At 38.3% G+C, this 18346-nt stretch overlaps 2 protein-coding genes across 9 annotated transcripts in view; one reads left to right on the forward strand and one right to left on the reverse strand.

Annotated features, from left to right (window-relative positions):
• Positions 1–18346, forward strand: part of LOC114645970 (F-actin-monooxygenase MICAL2-like) — a 353538-nt gene that overhangs the window by 284382 nt on the left and 50810 nt on the right. The gene's annotated exons all lie outside the window — the stretch shown is intronic.
• LOC127526676 (craniofacial development protein 2-like) lies at positions 9450–10354 on the reverse strand. The gene is made up of 2 exons (XM_051922791.1): positions 10039–10354; positions 9450–9996 (listed from the first exon to the last, which is right to left on the reverse strand). The coding sequence occupies exons 1-2, from the start codon at positions 10303–10305 to the stop codon at positions 9727–9729; spliced, it is 537 nt and encodes a 178-aa protein (XP_051778751.1). The 5' UTR covers positions 10306–10354; the 3' UTR covers positions 9450–9726.

Raw genomic sequence — 18346 nt, forward strand, 5'->3', positions numbered from 1 at the left:
GGGAACCCCTGTGCGGTAGTGCGTTACATGGCGGAATGGAAAGTTCATTAGAGCAACGGTATGCGTTGAAGACAAAGACCATGCTCATTGCCTTCTTCGGAGTGAAGGGGATCATCCACTACGAGTTTGTCCCGCAAGGACAGACCGTGAATGCTGCTTACTACTTGGAAGTCCTGAAAAGGCTGAAAAGAAGCGTCGCGCGCAAGTGAAGGGACATCAAGGACAGCTGGAAGCTTCACCACGATAACGCGCCCTGCCACACCGCCTTCATCGTGAGCGCCTACCTGGCCCGGGTGAACGTTCCAGTGGTCCCCCAGCCTCCCTACAGTCCGGACGTGTCGCCTTCTGACTTCTTCTTAAAATCAGCGCTGAAAGGAAAACGCTTCGACTCGATCGAGGACATCCAAGCAAATGTCAAGGCAGCCCTTGCAGCCATCCCGGAACAGGCCTACGTGGACGCCTTCGAGTCATGGAAAAGCTGCCTACAAAAGTGTATTGATGCAGGAGGTGTCTGTTTTGAAGACTATTAATTAGTTGTACCGATTTGCTCAATAAATTTGTCTTTTTGAACAAAGGCTCATTACTTTTGAATCCTACCCCTCTATCTATCTATCTATCTATCTATCTATCTATCTATCTATCTATCTATCTATCTATCTATCTATCTATCTATCTATCTATCTATCTATCTATCTATCTATCTATCTATCTATCTATCTATCTATCTATCTATCTATCTATTCTAATTGTTCCACTTACACTACATGCTATGGATTACCTCTGCATCTAGTTTTCCATCTTGGGCTACCCCTGATCCTAAATATTTAAATGTATTCACTTTTTTTAGTAGCTCTCCTTTCAAGCTAACTTCTGAATCCTGACCATCATTAAATCTCATACTGTATATTCTGTCTTCTTCCTATTTATCTTCAACCTTAATGGTATTAGCTAAATTGTCAAAATATTTAATCTAGCCATTGTTCAAAAACCAAGAGGGCATTCACTTCAGCCACAGTACATGACATGGTAGTGTGTTCCAGATGTTTATTTTCCTTTATGTGAAAAAGTGTTTCCTGGTTTCTGTCTTAGATACACTTTCTCCGTGGTTACTTTTTGTCCATGGTTATGTTTCACTTTTTCCACACAGGAATTCTTCTGGGTTCCCCCTACCAAGGCCTTTGACTATTTTGAAGACCTATTACATATTAACTCCTCTTTGTAAGAGTGATCCAGTTTTCTTAGCCTGTGAGAATAAGATACTGTATAGCAGCGTTTCTCGACCTTTAATTATTCGCGACCCAAGTTTTCATAACAGTTGTTATCGCGCTCCCCTAACGTTTTTTTGAAACCTTAATAAAATGTATTCCTATATTTTTTTGCTGCCGATACACCGCTACAACTTTAAAATTTTCCTAAGAATAGCAAAATTACACCACATATGGCAAAATTTGTGCCCCCTTTTTTGTTACTTCGCCCCACAGTTCGAGAACCACTGCTGTATAGCATCTAGTCCAGGCAGGAGTTTTGCTGCTCTGCACATCTTCCAGTGCTGTTGTGTTTTTTTTTTGTATGACCACAATCAAAGCTACTCGTAGTATGCCATTAGCAGATGAATAAACATCTTATTGTGCTTTTATTTTAATCAGTTCCACAATTTCTTTGGAAGATGTTTTAAATGTAAAATGTTTTGCAAGGTTGTGTCAGCATACTATCTGAAAAAGGACAAATGTAAAGGTTATTACCATGCTGAAAAAAAGAAAGGACGCACAGACACAATGGTTCAACTGTGGCCGATCAGGGTGTGAATTAAATTGCATTTCGTAGATGTTTGCCCATTTTTGATGTTCTAGGTTGTTTTGTTGCTTCTGTCCAGTATAACTACTCTCTTAATTTCTATGTTATCTGCAAAATTTCTATTTTTACTCAATATATATATATCAATGTCATTAATATGTGGACATCACTAATGACCATGTGAAGAAATTTCCACTTGTTTGTACTGTTTCCAAAAGTTCTGTTCTGTTTATCAAGTTTCTTGATTTGGTATGCTTTATTAATCCCGAGGGGAAATTGTCTTTTCGCATGACCTTTGGGGGTGAGAGTGCAGGGTCAGCCATTGTACAGTGCACCTGGAGCAATTTTCAATTTAAGGAGTACAATCCCTTCTGGAAGTAACAAGAATTGAACTGGCAGCCTTCCAGATTCAACCTCAGATCCTTAGCCTCGTAGCCACCACTCTGCCCTAATTATGCTTATTTCTTATAGTTTCAGGATTTGATTTTTATGTAGAAAAGCATCAAATCTTGCTTCTCTTTTCTAGATGTGTAAATATTTGTTTGAGAAGATCTTGTAACCCATGCTAACTATAATTTATTTTCATCAAAGCAGTCCAGTTCATTTCCAGCCCTTATTTCTGTTGTATTACAAGAGACAGACATAAGGCATATCAGGGTTTAATTCTGTGGATTCATTTAATCTCCTTTCTTGAGAACGAACTTTCAATTTGCAACATTCCAGTTATCAGAGACTTTGGCCATTTGAAGTGATTGCTAGAGTATGTTTACTAATGGTTTAAAAAATAATGATTATTCATTTCTTTTAGCGCGTCAGATAAAACATCACTAACTGAGTATGCTGGCTTTACTCACAATACATGTTGAATCACCATTGAAAAAATGGTATTCAGAAAACAGCTTGCTAAAAAAAATGAGTAAAGAATTTAATGATTATTATTTTGTTGAAGGGCTTGCATTCTATAGGAAGATGTTTAACTCTGTGTAAATGCTGAAATTCATGATTAAACCATTAAATGTGAAATTAGATTTTTTCTTCCTGAATTGCCAGTTGCCTGCTATTTTATTCTGTCAGTAAGAATGGAATGTGTTATTAAATCATGCTTTAAACCCATAAACAACCATTTATACTTCAGGAGTGCTTTTAAGTGGAATAATCCAAGAAAGTGGAAATTGCTTGTTTGCTTCACTTTGGGGTTTCTTCTGCCTCAAAAGAGTGGAAGCAAGGTTTTATTTAGTTATTTGCTTACTGTATTTACTTTCAATTACAGTTCTGCACTTTTCATGACCTCCTACAGAAAGCATAGTGTAGCCTGAAGGCAATGAAAGAAAGAAATTTAACGTAAAGAGGATTTTTTTCTTTTTCTCAAGGCTGCCATCTGAATTGTCTTTCTCCTTCTATCTTTCCATTTTCTATACTTATGTTATCTATTAAAGGGTCGCCGACTGCTGGAGCCTGTCCTGACTGTACTGAAAGCAAGGCAGGGCTCACTCACACTCTCTTAAAAATTGCCGTATTTTTTACACTATGGGAGGAAAGCCATGCAAACATGGGTTTGACATACAAATACAACACACAGAAGGCATCCTAGCCAGAAGATGGTATTTTGTGACTTGTTTTTATACCCTACACCAGGGGCTCCCAACCTGGCATTTCATGGGGTGCGACAAAGAGGGAGGCATTTTGCAAAAATTGAATGTGGTGCATTGTCCGACTTTATCTTGCTGCAATCTGTGACTTGCAGTGTGCCATTGATTGTATGCCATTTATTATTTAGTGCTGCAGTTCTATAATATTTACATTTACTTGTCTGGCTGGCACCTTTATCTAAGGTGACTTACAACATTTATGACAATTGTTTACATTTCTTTTGGTTGTCCAATTGGAACACAGGCAGGTCAAGTGACTTGCTCAGGGTCACAAAGTGTCAGTAGCAGGATTTGAACCCACAACCTCAGCGTTTGAAGTCCAAACACTTAACCACTACACAACACAGCCTGCAAATGAAAAAGAATCAAGCATTGTTCACACAATTGTCACCTGTGGATGGGCCACAGAAATGCACGTTCTTGATGACTCCTTCCTGGGTAGAGCGTTCATAAGGGCAAATAACTTTTCTTAAGAGAATGGAATTTGGACCATGCAATGATCTCTCAAAGTCTAATATTGATTTCTATGCAAGCCCTGATCATGAAACATCACTAATTTTGAAGCTGACTGATTTGAAAGTCCGATGCAACACCTGCTGCTCACACTCTGGCCATATCTCCTGCTGGCAGTCCTGGCAGTAGGGCAGCAATTTTAACTGTGCGCTACATCTGTTTTTGAACTGAAGTCCAAACACACTCTAGCCTAAGTCACTTACCTATCCTAACACATTTGCAAAATCATAATCTAGAACATAAAAACACAACTAAGCCACAGAACAAGGAAAAGGACATAAATATACTGTACTGTACACTGTACTGTAGTAACAGTAAAAAATGAATGTAAAAAATATTCCTTACCTTTATTCCTTCTGATCTCTTTACAATGTCTAATTTCACTTTCCTCGTGATGGCTTTCCTCTTCTTCTAAGCACTACCATCTGAAGACTCATTTAGAAACCATGATAAGGGCCAAAAAGTCGCCATCAAAGCAACACAAACGGAACACTTCCTCCGTGCACAACCAAACTAGTTCACCCACATAGTCTGCAAGTACGACGCTAACGGCGTAAGCTGAAACACTCACATCTCAGTTTTTTAAGTTTTTATGGGAGTGAGCGCTGTAAACTCGAAACGTCGTATGTCGAGACGTTGTAACCCGAGGACCCCCTGTATTGATATTTACAAAGGTAAATTGTTCTGTTGTATTAAAATGTTATGCAATGAGTTAAAAGATCATTTTTTGAGTTAAATACTGTATGTGGTTCAGTTTGTGGTTCAAAATTCAACATTTGACTTCACCTTCAATGTGATATTACTTTTGTAGTTGGTGCGAACATATATCAAACATTTTCTAGGGGTACAGCTTAGAAAACTTTGGGAATCACTGCCCTACACCATTTGTGTACAGTATATGTTTAGCGATGCACTGCTGGTGTTATGTTGAGTAGAAAACAAACAGCAAAACCGTCATGAATACAATCAGAGAGACAAAGGAGAAAACTTTTCTATATGAAAATTATAAACAGATTTTACGACAGATTTGGATTTATTTCAAAGTAAGGGAGAACTGATGCAATTATTTTTGGGTTTGAACTTGTGAACTTTTAAAAATCTTTCTCCATACAGTAAACACTGCTTATAATGAATGCCTGATGAGAAATATGCCTGCCAGCTGTATTAGCTGTGGGTTAGGTTTTTACTGTATTGCTGAGATTAATTTTTTTTACTTTTGGTGCCCACCACTTTCCTTTGTTCATTACTTTGCTCAAACTGTGACAAAGGTCACTGAGGTTATACCCCTAAAAATCAAAACATGAGGTCTCCAATGCTAGCAGTGACACTTTAAACTGCTACAAGAAATGAAGGAGCTGGAAATTAGCAAAATAAATATAAACATTATTTAACTTACCTACTGTATATACTGTAAGTTGTACAGGGCATGGGCAGTTTGACTTTTTGGTTGGGGGGCCCTAGGGAACCATAAAATAATTGTGTATTTTAGTGTCTTAACTGTACTGCTACATGTTTACATCACACCCCATGACAAACATGGTAAAGTGTGTGTAATATAAATTTACAATATGAAGTCTCACATTAACACATTTTTTTAAAAAGTTCACAAATACAAAAAAATGTTGATTTTTTTTAAGTTTTTCTGTGTATTTTATTTGTGACACAATATGCAATTTCTTATTTTAACAAGTATGAAAATGTACACATAGGGTGAAATTTCGTTGAAGTTTAGCTGATTTAAATGTTTGTTGTATTTCATTTGCTTCATCAGATATCATATTTTTGTTTTAAAATATTTTGTTGCAGTGGTCTGTGTGATAGAGATTTGCTGAGACCCCCCGCACCACTGTATACACAAGCAGGTGTAAGCCTTGGGCATGCACGCACTACCATTTTATTCACCCGCGCTGACTACTAAGAATCTGTTTTACTGACAGAGGGGGTTATCAGATGTGCAAAAGAGGAAAATAATGTCAACAAAATATACAAGTTGAAGTAATTATAACTTTTCTCAAGTAAAATCATAAGAAATAAACTCATCTGTAATTGATATTTCACAATCTGTTTTAAGAATCACTGACATGCAAGAGAAAGTTACTGTGGGTAGGATGGATTAAAGTATTCACTGATCCATCCATCCTATAAACCTGCCAATCCATCAGGTGGAGCCTATCCCAGCAAATAACTGGTATGGAAGGAAAAACCCCTGGACAGAATGTCAGCCCTTCTCCGGGTGAACACACGCAGAAACACACATACCCACATCAGGGAACAATTTAGCACCACCTGTTCATCTAACCTGCATTTCTTTGGAGGAAACTGGATTAAACCCACGTGGACCCACATTCAAACTCCACGCAGGGAGCACCTGGGATGCAAACCTTAGACTGTGAGGCAGCAGCTCTTAACACTGCATGACCATGTGCATAATTCATTAATTATTAGCATATTCATGTTAACCGTAGCATTAAAAAACTGAGGAAAAAAATAATCTTTATTTGATGCTTGATTTAGTAACACACTACATTCATTGGGGAAGCCAGGCCGCCTGCTAAACTTCACCCCTGGTAAAGGGTAGCATATTGGTGTTATAGGTAGCACGACCACCTCATACATTCAGAGTCCTGAGTCAAAACTTGCTCCACACACTATCATTGTGGAGTTTGGAGTTTTCACAATCTCTCCTTAGATGCGTAGGTTTTCTTATGCTTGTAGCATGTTACATTAATTTACATTTTAAACTGGTCCATTGTAGAAAGATTGTGTGTGTTGGTTTGCATCATGGAAGTGATTAATAATCAATTAGTACTAAAAAAAAATAGTAGTGTTTATTTTTCTAGGTTTTGAACCAAGGTTTAAGGTTTTGCTTTTGTTTTGTGGTTTAGTTTTTGTTTGGGACTATTTCTATTGCAATATTTTTTTCAGATTTTTTAGTGGTTACCACCATTATGTGTTCCATTTGATAAGATGTGGACATCTGTCGCTAGGAACACAACTGCATGATGTCATTGGTGCGATATTATTTAAGTGGGACTTGCAAGTCAAACCTTGTTCAATCTTACGGATACAATCTAAAAACTTTTTGAGAGTGCTTTACTTAATGCTTTAAAGGTTCTGGAAATTTTGGTTAGGTTTTTAAAGTTTTGAGTTTTGTTTTCATAGTGGTTTTATATTACAAGATCGTTGTCTTTCCAGTTTTGTTTTGATCTGTTGTTCCCTGAACCTGCGGCCTGCCAATTTTCCAACAAAAATTATCCCAAGATGGAGCATTTGGTTACTAGCTTTGAATATACTGTACTGTATACAGGCTAAGCAAATTAAACAACAAAACAAAATTAGTAAACTCTCCTCAGCTATATTTTTGCAGTTGCAATCAGATTATATATTTGGCATCAGAAATACATCAATAAGAGGAAAAAAAGTATTATTGTGCAACAAAGTCTTAGTTAAAGGGAGAATGAGTTTTAACGAGCAGAGAAGATATTTTATTTTACTCGTTGAGGGTCTGGACATAAAGATATGTACTGTAAGCTCTCAAAAGAAGCACTAATATTCTTCTTTCAGCTGCTCCCGTTAGGGGTTGCCACAGCGGATCATCGTCTTCCATATCTTTCTGTCTTCTGCATCTTGCTCTGTTACACCCATCACCTGCATGTCCTCTTTCACCACATCCATAAACCTTCACTTAGGCCTTCCTCATTTCCTCTTCCCTGGCAGCTCTATCCTTAACATCCTTCTCCCAATATACTCAGCATCTCTCCTCTGCACATGTCCAAACCAACACAATCTCGCCTCTCGACTTTGTCTCCCAACCGTCCAACTTGAGCTGACCCTCTAATGTACTCATTTCTAATCCTATCCATCCTCGTCACACCCAGTGCAAATCTTAGCATCTTTAACTCTGCTACCTCCAGTTCTGTCTCCAGCTTTCTGGTCAGTGCCACCGTCTCCAACCCATATAACATAGCTGGTCTTACTATCGTCCTGTAGACCTTCACTTTCACTCTTGCTGATACCCGTCTGTCACAAATTACTCCTGACACTCTTCTCCACCCATTCCACCCTGCCTGCACTCTCTTTTTCACCTCTCTTCCACAATCCCCATTACTCTGTACTGTTGATCCCAAGTATTTAAACTCATCCACCTTCGCCAACTCTACTCCCTGCATCCTCACCATTCCACTGACCTCCCTCTCATTTACACACATGTATTCTGTCTTGTTCCTACTGACCTTCATTCCTCTCCTCTCTACAGCATATCTCCACGTCTCCAGAGTCTCCTCAACCTGCTCCCTACTATCGCTTCAGATCATAATGTCATCAGCAAACATCATAGTCCACGGGGACTCCTGTCTAATCTCGTTTGTCAACCTGTCCATCACCATTGCAAATAAGAAAGGGCTCAGAGCTGATCCCTGATGTAATCCCACCTCCACGTTGAATGCATCTGTCGCTCCTACCACAGACCTCACCACTGTCACACTTCCCTCGTACATATCCTGTACAACTCTTACGTACTTTTCTGCCACTCCCGACTTCCTCATGCAGTACCACTGATCCTCTCGAGGCACCCTGTCATATGCTTTCTCCAGGTCCACAAAGACGCAATGCAACTCCTTCTGGCCTTCTCTATACTTCTCCATCAACATCCTCAGAGCACACATTGCATCTGTGGTGCTCTTTCTTGGCATGAAACCATACTGCTGCTCACTAATCATCATCTCACTACTTAACCTAGCTTCCACTACTCTTTCCCATAACTTCATGCTGTGGCTCATCAATTTTATTCCCCTGTAGTTACTGCAGTCCTGCACATCCCCTTTATTCTTAAACATCGACACCAGTACACTTCTTCTCCACTCCTCAGGCATCCTCTCACTTTCCAAGATTCCATTAAACAATCTGGTTAAAAACTCCACTGCCATCTCTCCAAACACCTCCATGTTTCCACAGGTATGTCATCTGGACCAACGGCCTTTCCATTTTTCATCCTCTTCATAGCTGTCCTTACTTCCTCTTTGCTAATCCGTTGCACTTCCTGATTTGCTATCTCCACATCATCCAACCTCTTCTCTCTCTCGTTCTCTTCATTTATCAGCCTCTCAAAGTACTCTTTTCATCTGCTCAACACACTCCCCTCGCTTGTGAGTACGTTTCCATCTTTATCCTTTATCACCCTAACCTGCTGCACATCTTTCCCAGCTTGGTCCCTCTGTCTAGCCAATCGGTACAAGTCCTTTTCTCCCATCTTAGTGTCCAACCTCTCACACAACTCATCATACGCCTTTTCTTTAGCCTTCGTCACCTCTCTCTTCACCTTGTGCCTTATCTCTTTGTACTCTTGTCTACTTTCTGCATCTCTCTGACTATCCCACTTCTTCTTTGCCATCCTCTTCCTCTGTATACTCTCCTGTATTTCCTCATTCCACCACCAGGTTTCCTTTTCCTCCTTCCTCTTTCCAGATGTCACGCCAAGCACCCTTCTTGCTGTCACCCTTACTACATCTGCTGTAGTTTCCCAGCTGTCTGGTAACTCTTCACTGCCACCCAGTGCCTGTCTCACCTCCTCCCTAAACTCAACCTTGCAGTCTTCCTTTTTCAACTTCCACCATTTGATCCTTGGCTCTGCCCTCACTCTCTTCCTCTTCTCGATTTCCAACGTCATCCTACAGACCACCATCCTATGCTGCTTAACTACACTTTCCCCTGCCACCACTTTGCAGTCTTTAATCTCCTTCAGATCAGCTCTTCTGCATAGGATGTAATCTAATTATGCGGATCTTCCACCACTTTTGTACGTAACCCTATGTTCTTCCCTCTTCTTAAAATACGTATTCACCACAGCCATGTCCATCCTTTTAGCAAAATCCACCATCCTCTGACCTTCTTCATTCCTCTCCTTGACACCATACCTACCCATCACCTCCTCGTCTCCACTGTTCCCTTCACCAACATGCCCATTGAAATCCGCTCCAATCACCACTTTCTGTCCCTTGGGTACACTGTTCATCACTTCATCCAACTCACTCCAAAAATCTTTCTCACCCATTGCACACCCAATTTGCGGTGCATATGCACTAACAACATTCATCATCACACCTCCAATTTCCAGCTTCATAATCATTACTCTGCCTGACACTCTTTTCACCTCCAAAACACTCTTGTCATAATGTTCTTTTAGAATAACTCCCACCACATTTCTCCTCCCATCCACACCATGATAGAACAATTTGAATCCACCTCTGATCCACCTGGCCTCACTCCCCTTCCATTTAGTCTCTTGCACACACAATATATCAGCCTTCCTTCTCTCCATCATATCTGCTAACTCTCTCCCCTTACCAGTCATACTGCCAGCATTCAAAGTTCCTTCCCTCAGTTCCACTCTTTTTACTTTCCTCCTCTCCTCCTGCCTCTGGATACATCTTCCCCCTCTTCTTCTCCTTCTTCTTCTTCAGCCAACAGTAGCCCAATTTACGCCAGCACCCTGTTGGCTAACAGTACTGGTGGCGGTCGTTGTTACTGTAACCCGGGGCTCGACCGATCCGGTATGGAAATTTGTATTGTTGTCCGCATATTGATTTGGCAAAATTTTACACTGGATGCCCTTCCTGATGTAACCCTCCCTATTTATCCGGGCTTGGGACCGGCACGAAGAAACACACTGGTTTGTGCATCCCCTGTGACTGGGTTAAAAGAAACACTAATATGTCCACCTTATTTTGAAATTGGTAAGTTTGGTGTAACTAGTCAGTTCCTCCCAGAAAATTCAATCTCACAACCAGTTACAATACTGTCTAATCATGTCTTCATTCTTATTGATTAATGAAGCAGTGGAAAATTTAATTAGTCCTTAAATAATAGGGGATTTAGAACTCAATATTGACAACTTTTAACGTTTTGTTAATTGATAGGACTCTGATAGATGAATATTCAAATCAGATCATTAAATACTGAGAATATCACTTCTTTGACAGTGAAAATATTCTTTCATGATTATTTTTAGGGTAAACCTAATTAAAAAAAAACATAAGTCAAGAACTAACTGGACATCTTAAGAATTAGAGGCTCCTGTTTCTAATGTTTAATAATTTTCTTAAAAAAATCTTCTCTAATTGTTTCATGTTTCTGTGTTGATACAGTTACTATGAGAAATTTATACAAATAAGTGTTCCAAGAGCTTCCCCACTATGTGGAATATGATTGTTCTGCTGAATTGTTGCCCACAGCACCACTACCAAGGGAATATTTTGTCCCAAGTCACTCGCAATGAAGTAGTATATTGAAGAGAATCTGAAAAGTGGCTCAATTAGACTGTCCAGTAGTCCTTTGGGTTTTGGCTTTTCCTCTGCACAGAAGAAAGATGTTACTTTGCGCCCAGGTACTAATTACATGGATCTAAACAAAATAACACTAATGAACAGTTAACATTTTCTACTCGTCGTCTCCCTGTTAAAGCAGGTTACTCGTTCAACTAATTTTCCAAAGCTTGGCCTTGGGTGTGCATATACAAGGAACACCTCTTTTAATACAATTACAAAAAATTACAAATAAAGAGTAATGCAATATGGGTGGGAAAATTAACCAGTGGTTTTTCAAATGTTTGCTAGTGGCATTATTTGAGATATTTTTGGAGTTTATGTAATAATATACAGTATACAGTATATAGATAATCTGATTTTTTTTTAATGAATTGAATTGAAGTATCAGTCAAGTGAGAGTGGCTATGTGGTAATAATTTGTATGCAAAACTAGAGAAGTATGAATTTCATAAATCTTTCGTAGGGTTTAAAATTTTCTATATAGGTATTAGTATAAATAAAGATAAATCCACTGCTATTCTTAACTGGTAGCCTACACAAATCTTGAAACAAGTTCAGTGTTTTGTGGGATTTGCAAATTATTATTACCGATTTATTGTAAGTTTTAATTTAGTTGTTTCACCTATTAATTCCTTGACTATGAAAAACAATCCTAAATGTTGTTTGAATTTCTGAACCTCAACAATTTTTTGAAACGTTAAAAGGATTTTTTATATCAGCTCCTGTTTCTTGAATTAATACATCTCTTATTTCAGGTAGCATAGAAGACCACAATTTGATTTTTAATTCTGGCAATTTTTCTATTCTAAATTAGGCTGTAAGTTTAATTCACAGTTTGTACCTAAAATAATTGAAAATACATAATCTGGAAACAAGTTAGTGGCCAATGAAGATAGTTAGTAAGTAATGTTCCAGTGACATACTGGCTGCGCTCATCCCATTGTAAAGGCGAGAATGGTGGTCCAGCAGCTGCAATATCTGGAGCCCCTTGAGGCTGCATCCTTAATTCCGTAAGGCACATAGCTAAAAGAAGAAATAGTAGCATAAAACAAAACTTTACTTTAAATATGTAATATGTGACGACAAAGAACATATCATACTTAGCAATATTTACAAAATAATAATTAAAAAACAGGCTGAGACCCTGGCTATACCACAACAGTTCCAAACTGAGCTCTGCAATTGCTGTGATAGCTACGTTTCGTTACGTTTCATACTGCCCCTTCATTAAGTGGATTTGTACTTAAGTAATTTTTTTTCGGCTGCCAGGTCTGGATCAGTAGAACTACAAAACCAAGAAAAGCAAAATATCATTACAAAATCTCTAAGGTGTCATTTTTTTTTCCTGAAACACTGGCTCATTTCAAAGACCCAGGAAAGTGAAAACAATTTTAGCCTTAACTTTGAATAGAATTTTAAAAACCATGTTCCGTTTTCTTTGATGTTTTTTCTTGAACTGTCATTTTTCACTTGTTTATAGTTTTAAGAGTTCAGATTAATCTTCCCTTGCATCGGTTTAAGTTCTGAAAGAGAGTGAAGGCATTGTAAAAAAAATGATAAACTGTTACATGCCTGTGCACGTATGATGCACAAACAATGTGCTACCATATAAATAATGTTATTGGTATGCATTAGTGCTGTAATTGGGAAGCAAGCAGGAAATAGAAGCTAAAATAGACAGCAAAAAAATACAATTAAACAGCCCCAAATCCTCATCAAGGTGGACATCATACTCCACCCTGATAGTTTGCAGACTGGTGTTTGAACCCAGTTGTCTGTAGCTTAATGGAGACACCTATTTTGCCTTGCACAAACCTTTATATTTGGAATTAGCAAAGTATCTTAATGTTAATCCATTGTGTGATGGTTTAACTAAACACAATGTAGGTTTGTTTTAAAGGTGAGTGAGTCTGCTATATGGAATATCAAAGAGTGACAGAGTTCAGTCTTCCTCCTGAGTAAAGAGTGGGTTAGATGTTGAAGGGGTCAGCTCTACAGAGGGCTCAAGCATTTGGTTGATTTGCATGCTTGTGTGGGGTGCATTTTGATTACACAGTTAACATTTTCTTTTTCCTTGATGGTCTCCTGGGGTGTCTGATTGGGCTACTTTGTTACAAACTGTTCAGCATAGCCTGCTCTCTGTGGTCTTTGCCCTTCATGCTCGTGTGGCAATTTAAGTAAATGTGGCTAAGAATTTGCCAGTCAGCCACATCTTTGCACTTAGTGTGCAGCTATAGAGCACTGAATTTTGTATTCTAAATTATATTAAAACTATTTTTCTCTTTCAGCCTTGTTTCAGGCTGCAAATGATTTAACTGCATGTGCATTCACAATTAACATATTGAAGGTGACACTCTGTTAAATATATTTGAACAAATTTGCATTAAAATTGCTAAGCTCCATCCACCCTGTTTGTCAATAAAGAGGACCAAAATGATTCAGCAACATTTAACGAAGAAATATCAATAAGTGGAATCATTCTTATGATCACATCCATGACTGAGTAACTCAAAATAGTCTGGATGTTTCATTAAGTCACAAATTATTTTGACTTACAATACCTTAAAAAAATCATATGAAGCTACACATGCTGTCTCCATCTTTGCAGTTTCAGTTTGTTTTGCTGGCTGAAATTAAAAATTTGTATCCCCCAGACTCACATTAGGTTCACTGACCACTGCAAGATGGTCTGGTATACATCAGTTTGGGGGTGTATGACGCAGCAGCAGATGTGCTGGGAAAGCCATTTATTATGAATATTTCTCAAGTTTTAGCTAGGACCATTTTTTATTTTTTAATTACATTAAAGCTGAAATTTAAAATCTGAGTTAACCCTGAACCCTTTATTATAAACATGATTTTCCATTTTTGTAACCTTTTTATCCACACCATACTTGCAGCTGGTAAAAAAACTATCGCAGCACCTCCAGAGACCAAGCAGGGGCCCATCCTGGACTGGACATCCAGCTGCTAATATGACATGCACACTCTTGTACATGCCAAAACACACTCTCTTTTACACCAGAACTTATAATAATAATAAATTTTATTTATATAGCACCCAACACTATAACTACTTGTGTCACCGAAAAGAACTTACTCAGGGCCCAACCTCACAATGAACCACTGGCTGCGAAAATGGGGTCTTGGAGTTACAAAGCATTGTTTACCCAGCTGAACTATAAGGGAACTTATTATGAAGTCCTGTTGCATGAGGCACCAAAACGACTAGCAGGCCTGCAAAGACCCACAAATAAGGTTAGAGCTACCCTTAATTAAAGTCAGTGCCCTTGAATTAGGCCTCACCCTAGGCACCCCAATCCTTACTCAAAAGACAGGCCCAGAAATAGAGCTGATACTGTTTAAAGCTTAAATAACCAGATGATCACATAAAATGAAGAAGAGGAAAACTAAAATCTAAAAACCTAAACAAGATACTTGCACCAAAGACAGGGCATGAAAATTCAAGGATATACCTTATCCAAGAGCAAAACAATAGCAAAAGAAACAAAGCAAAATCAGGAACTATCCATAAATAATCAACGCCAAAGCTTCTGAACACTCTTTAGCTTTGACTTCTATACTGCTGTGCAGGAGGCACGGCTGATAACCAGAAACACTAAATATATACTTAACACAAAACATAATAGTAAACTTCAATACCTTATCAATAATATTACATAAAGACAACGCAGTAAAGTCAAAAACAGAATTAACAACATAATATACAACAGAAAGACTGAATTTAAAAAAAACAACAACTAAAGTCAGGGCAATAACCCTGCTTGAAACATAACAGAACTCCTGTGTTGCTCAACTGAGCAGGGAAGTTGTGATGTCTACAGCTGGAATACTTCTTTTGAACCCGGGTCATCGATAGTCATGAACCGAGGATTAGTTAGTGCAATAAGGACACATAACAACATGGGTCGGTGCAAAATGTTCATTGTGCTTTTATTCCAAATAGCGTCCAAACAACGTATAAAGCACAATGCAGCCCTTCTTTATATAAATAAATAATCCATAAACAAGCAGAATTTCTGAGTAGGTTAAAATCCAAATAAATGAATAATCTGAAAGTGTGATAAATTCAAGGTTTAAAACATAGTCAGGATCAGCTCTTACTTCTTTATGATGTTCAGGAAGAGTGACCCAACCCCTAGAGTGCTGTTGCTCCACATGGGTCTTCTTCCCCAACCATCTTGCCTCCTCCCCACTGCACTCTCTCATCTCAGCTTTTGCTACAACTTGTCTTTGTAAGGAAATTTGGACACCCGGTGGAATTGCATGAGAACATGAGTAGAACATGCAAACTCCACATAGAGGTCACAGTGGCCGAGAGTTAGTTATTATTTTCTACTAAGAGAGATACACAGTACTGCCTGGGTTGGGGGCACCAAAGGACAGTGCCTGGGGTTTGTCAAACAACTACATTTTGGATTGAAACATAGCCTATCCTGCTCTCCTGTAAAAATGGAGAACATGTACAAAAATGGGCGGATAAATGGTATGAATTCTCTTATTGGACAAGAAAAGCAGGAGCACCAGGCACTGTGTGGGATGGAGCAACAGGCACATTTTGAAACCTAATATTGACTACAGTCTACGCCTTTACAAATATTAAGGAATCTGTGTAAAATTTGGAAGTAATAGGCTGAATGAATAGTGTGGATATGCATACTGAACAAACACACATTCAGCTTTATACAGTACATAAGATAAAGAAAACTCTTTTGAAGGAGCAATTAGCAACCCCTTGCCAAATTATAAAGTTGCGGAATACATTGGAACTCTGTATTATATGCAGATAAATGTTAGTGTATGGAATGGCCTATAGGCATATTCCTCAAAAGAATAGGGGTAAAGGTCTCATTTCGAAAGAATACATAAATAGTGATTCTCAATTGTAAAATATCTTGTTTTTTAACATCACATTAAACAGTTAAATGTTTTGAATTTCAAACTCAGTAAAACAACATATGTAAAAAGTTTAGTAATTTAGTAATCCATTAATCAACTGACCTAATCCATTCAGGGCTCACAGGGGCAGAGCCCATCCAAGCATCATCATTAGGAACGTTCCAGCTTAGTCCACACTAACTGAAATAATTCAGAATGCCATTGTGTTTTAAAATGTTTTCCATCCACACTAGTATTTTCAAAAAAAAATCGAAAAGTTTGTCACCTGCACTGAAACACCAAAATTGTGGAAATCTTGCGTTTTGGGCATGTGGGGTTTGTCTATAAAGCAAACCTGCAGTAAATCGAAATGTTGAAGGCACAAGGATAAAACACAAGACATTTTTTTTTTTTATTTTTTTTTCAGAAAATAAAAGGTAATTGAGTTTAAAGGTGGTCAAAGTCTTATAAAATATAGAATGAAATCACATTCTATTCACATTCTACACATTCTTACTACTATTTTTCCAGAGGTAAATATATTGTATGTTGCTCACTTATGTGTTACTGTGACCATCAGGTCTGGAGTTGTCATATACAGTAAATAACAAAGTAAAATAGCATGAAACCACGCATGTGTCTGAAGCAGTTTAGTGCCACATTGCCCTTCTAATACAATGCTTCAAGAATGTGTGATAAATAAATCTATTGCTTACAACCTCCTTATGGTAATCATGGTGCCTTGAAGTTATCTCACCTGTTATCCCAAGCTTCAGGCTGTAAATGCTCCTCCTTTTGTCTCTCCAAATCAGTTTCTCTGTTTTTTCTGTATTCTTCAATCTGTTGGTGCGCCTCATCGGTATTTTCTAGCTCTTACAGGCACGTGTTATGACTTCAGGGAGGTTGAAGGAGGCAGTGCTGTCAAGAGATGGCACCAAAGAGGAAAGGCAATGAGAAACAGGCAGGGGTCTTACCTGGGAGACACATGCTGACTATTCAGAAACATGAAACACAGTTGTAATGAATGAAACAGGTAAGGGTCCTGGCACAGACATCTTTCCTGCAAGCACCTTTTAAACTTCCTCAAAAACTAAGGGAGGTGCAAAAACCCAGAACAGAGATGACATCAGAGACAGGCAAAAGGGTCAGGATACCATAGAGAAATGAACATGACCAGTTATCAAAAGCACAATACACACAAAAATCACACCTGAAACATAGCAATTAAAAAGATTTGCTTTCCCATAATTAAACAACAGAGACATTTGTTGTGTTTTCCGAATTGTTCAGATGTAAAGTCCTTGCCAACTTTTAAACATGGATTATGCTGAAGTCACATGTAAAGGCAACATTTGATCACTAGACTAGCAACAAATGGTGTCGAAATAAACAATATGTTAAATCGGTACAGTGTCCACAAGAAAAACAAACAACAAGATAGCATTATAGTCATGTAAATATCATAAAAATAAAATAAACGGAGGGAGCAAAAAAAAACTGCAAAAATGTGAAACAGGTATGCCAAAACTGAGATTACAACAATTTGTCCAGCAATATATCCGCATCTTCATAATGCTATAAAAGAACTTATTATTTTTAAATCCCCAGAAGAATGTTACCCTAAGTGGTTGAATCATTGTCAAAACAATGATACCTTTAGCATTTCCGAAACGAGCTCCAAGAAACCTCCACTCTGAGGGTGAAAGGTTACCACTGAGGAAGACAAGCAATGAGGTGATGAGCACTGCTGGATTTCTTTTAAAACAACAGAATCTCACAAAGATATTTATTATGTTATACAATATGTGTGTAATCTCAAGATGGGGATTCACACACTAGAACATTCTTGGCTTGAAAGTGGATGTGTTGAGTAAGTTTCAAGCATATTGTTTTAATGTTTGGACCCCCTTTTAACTGGCAATGCATTTGTGTTTTTAATTAATAAAAATGTTTCGACTAGAAGACAATTTTCTGTGCCATATAAATGTGCACCATGATTGTGAAAAGATAACTTCAGCTTGAAAAATACCAAACTTGAGCAGGAGTATGTGTGTGTGTGTGTGTGTGTGTGTGTCAGTGATGCTCCCCTCAATGTCAGCTCTTGCCTTGTGCCCAGTGCTAGGCATGAAAGACATATTTCTATATTCCAGCACGGCAGAGCTTTGAAAA

Source organism: Erpetoichthys calabaricus, chromosome 2 (genome assembly GCF_900747795.2).
Source record: "Erpetoichthys calabaricus chromosome 2, fErpCal1.3, whole genome shotgun sequence".
Lineage (NCBI taxonomy): Eukaryota > Metazoa > Chordata > Cladistia > Polypteriformes > Polypteridae > Erpetoichthys > Erpetoichthys calabaricus.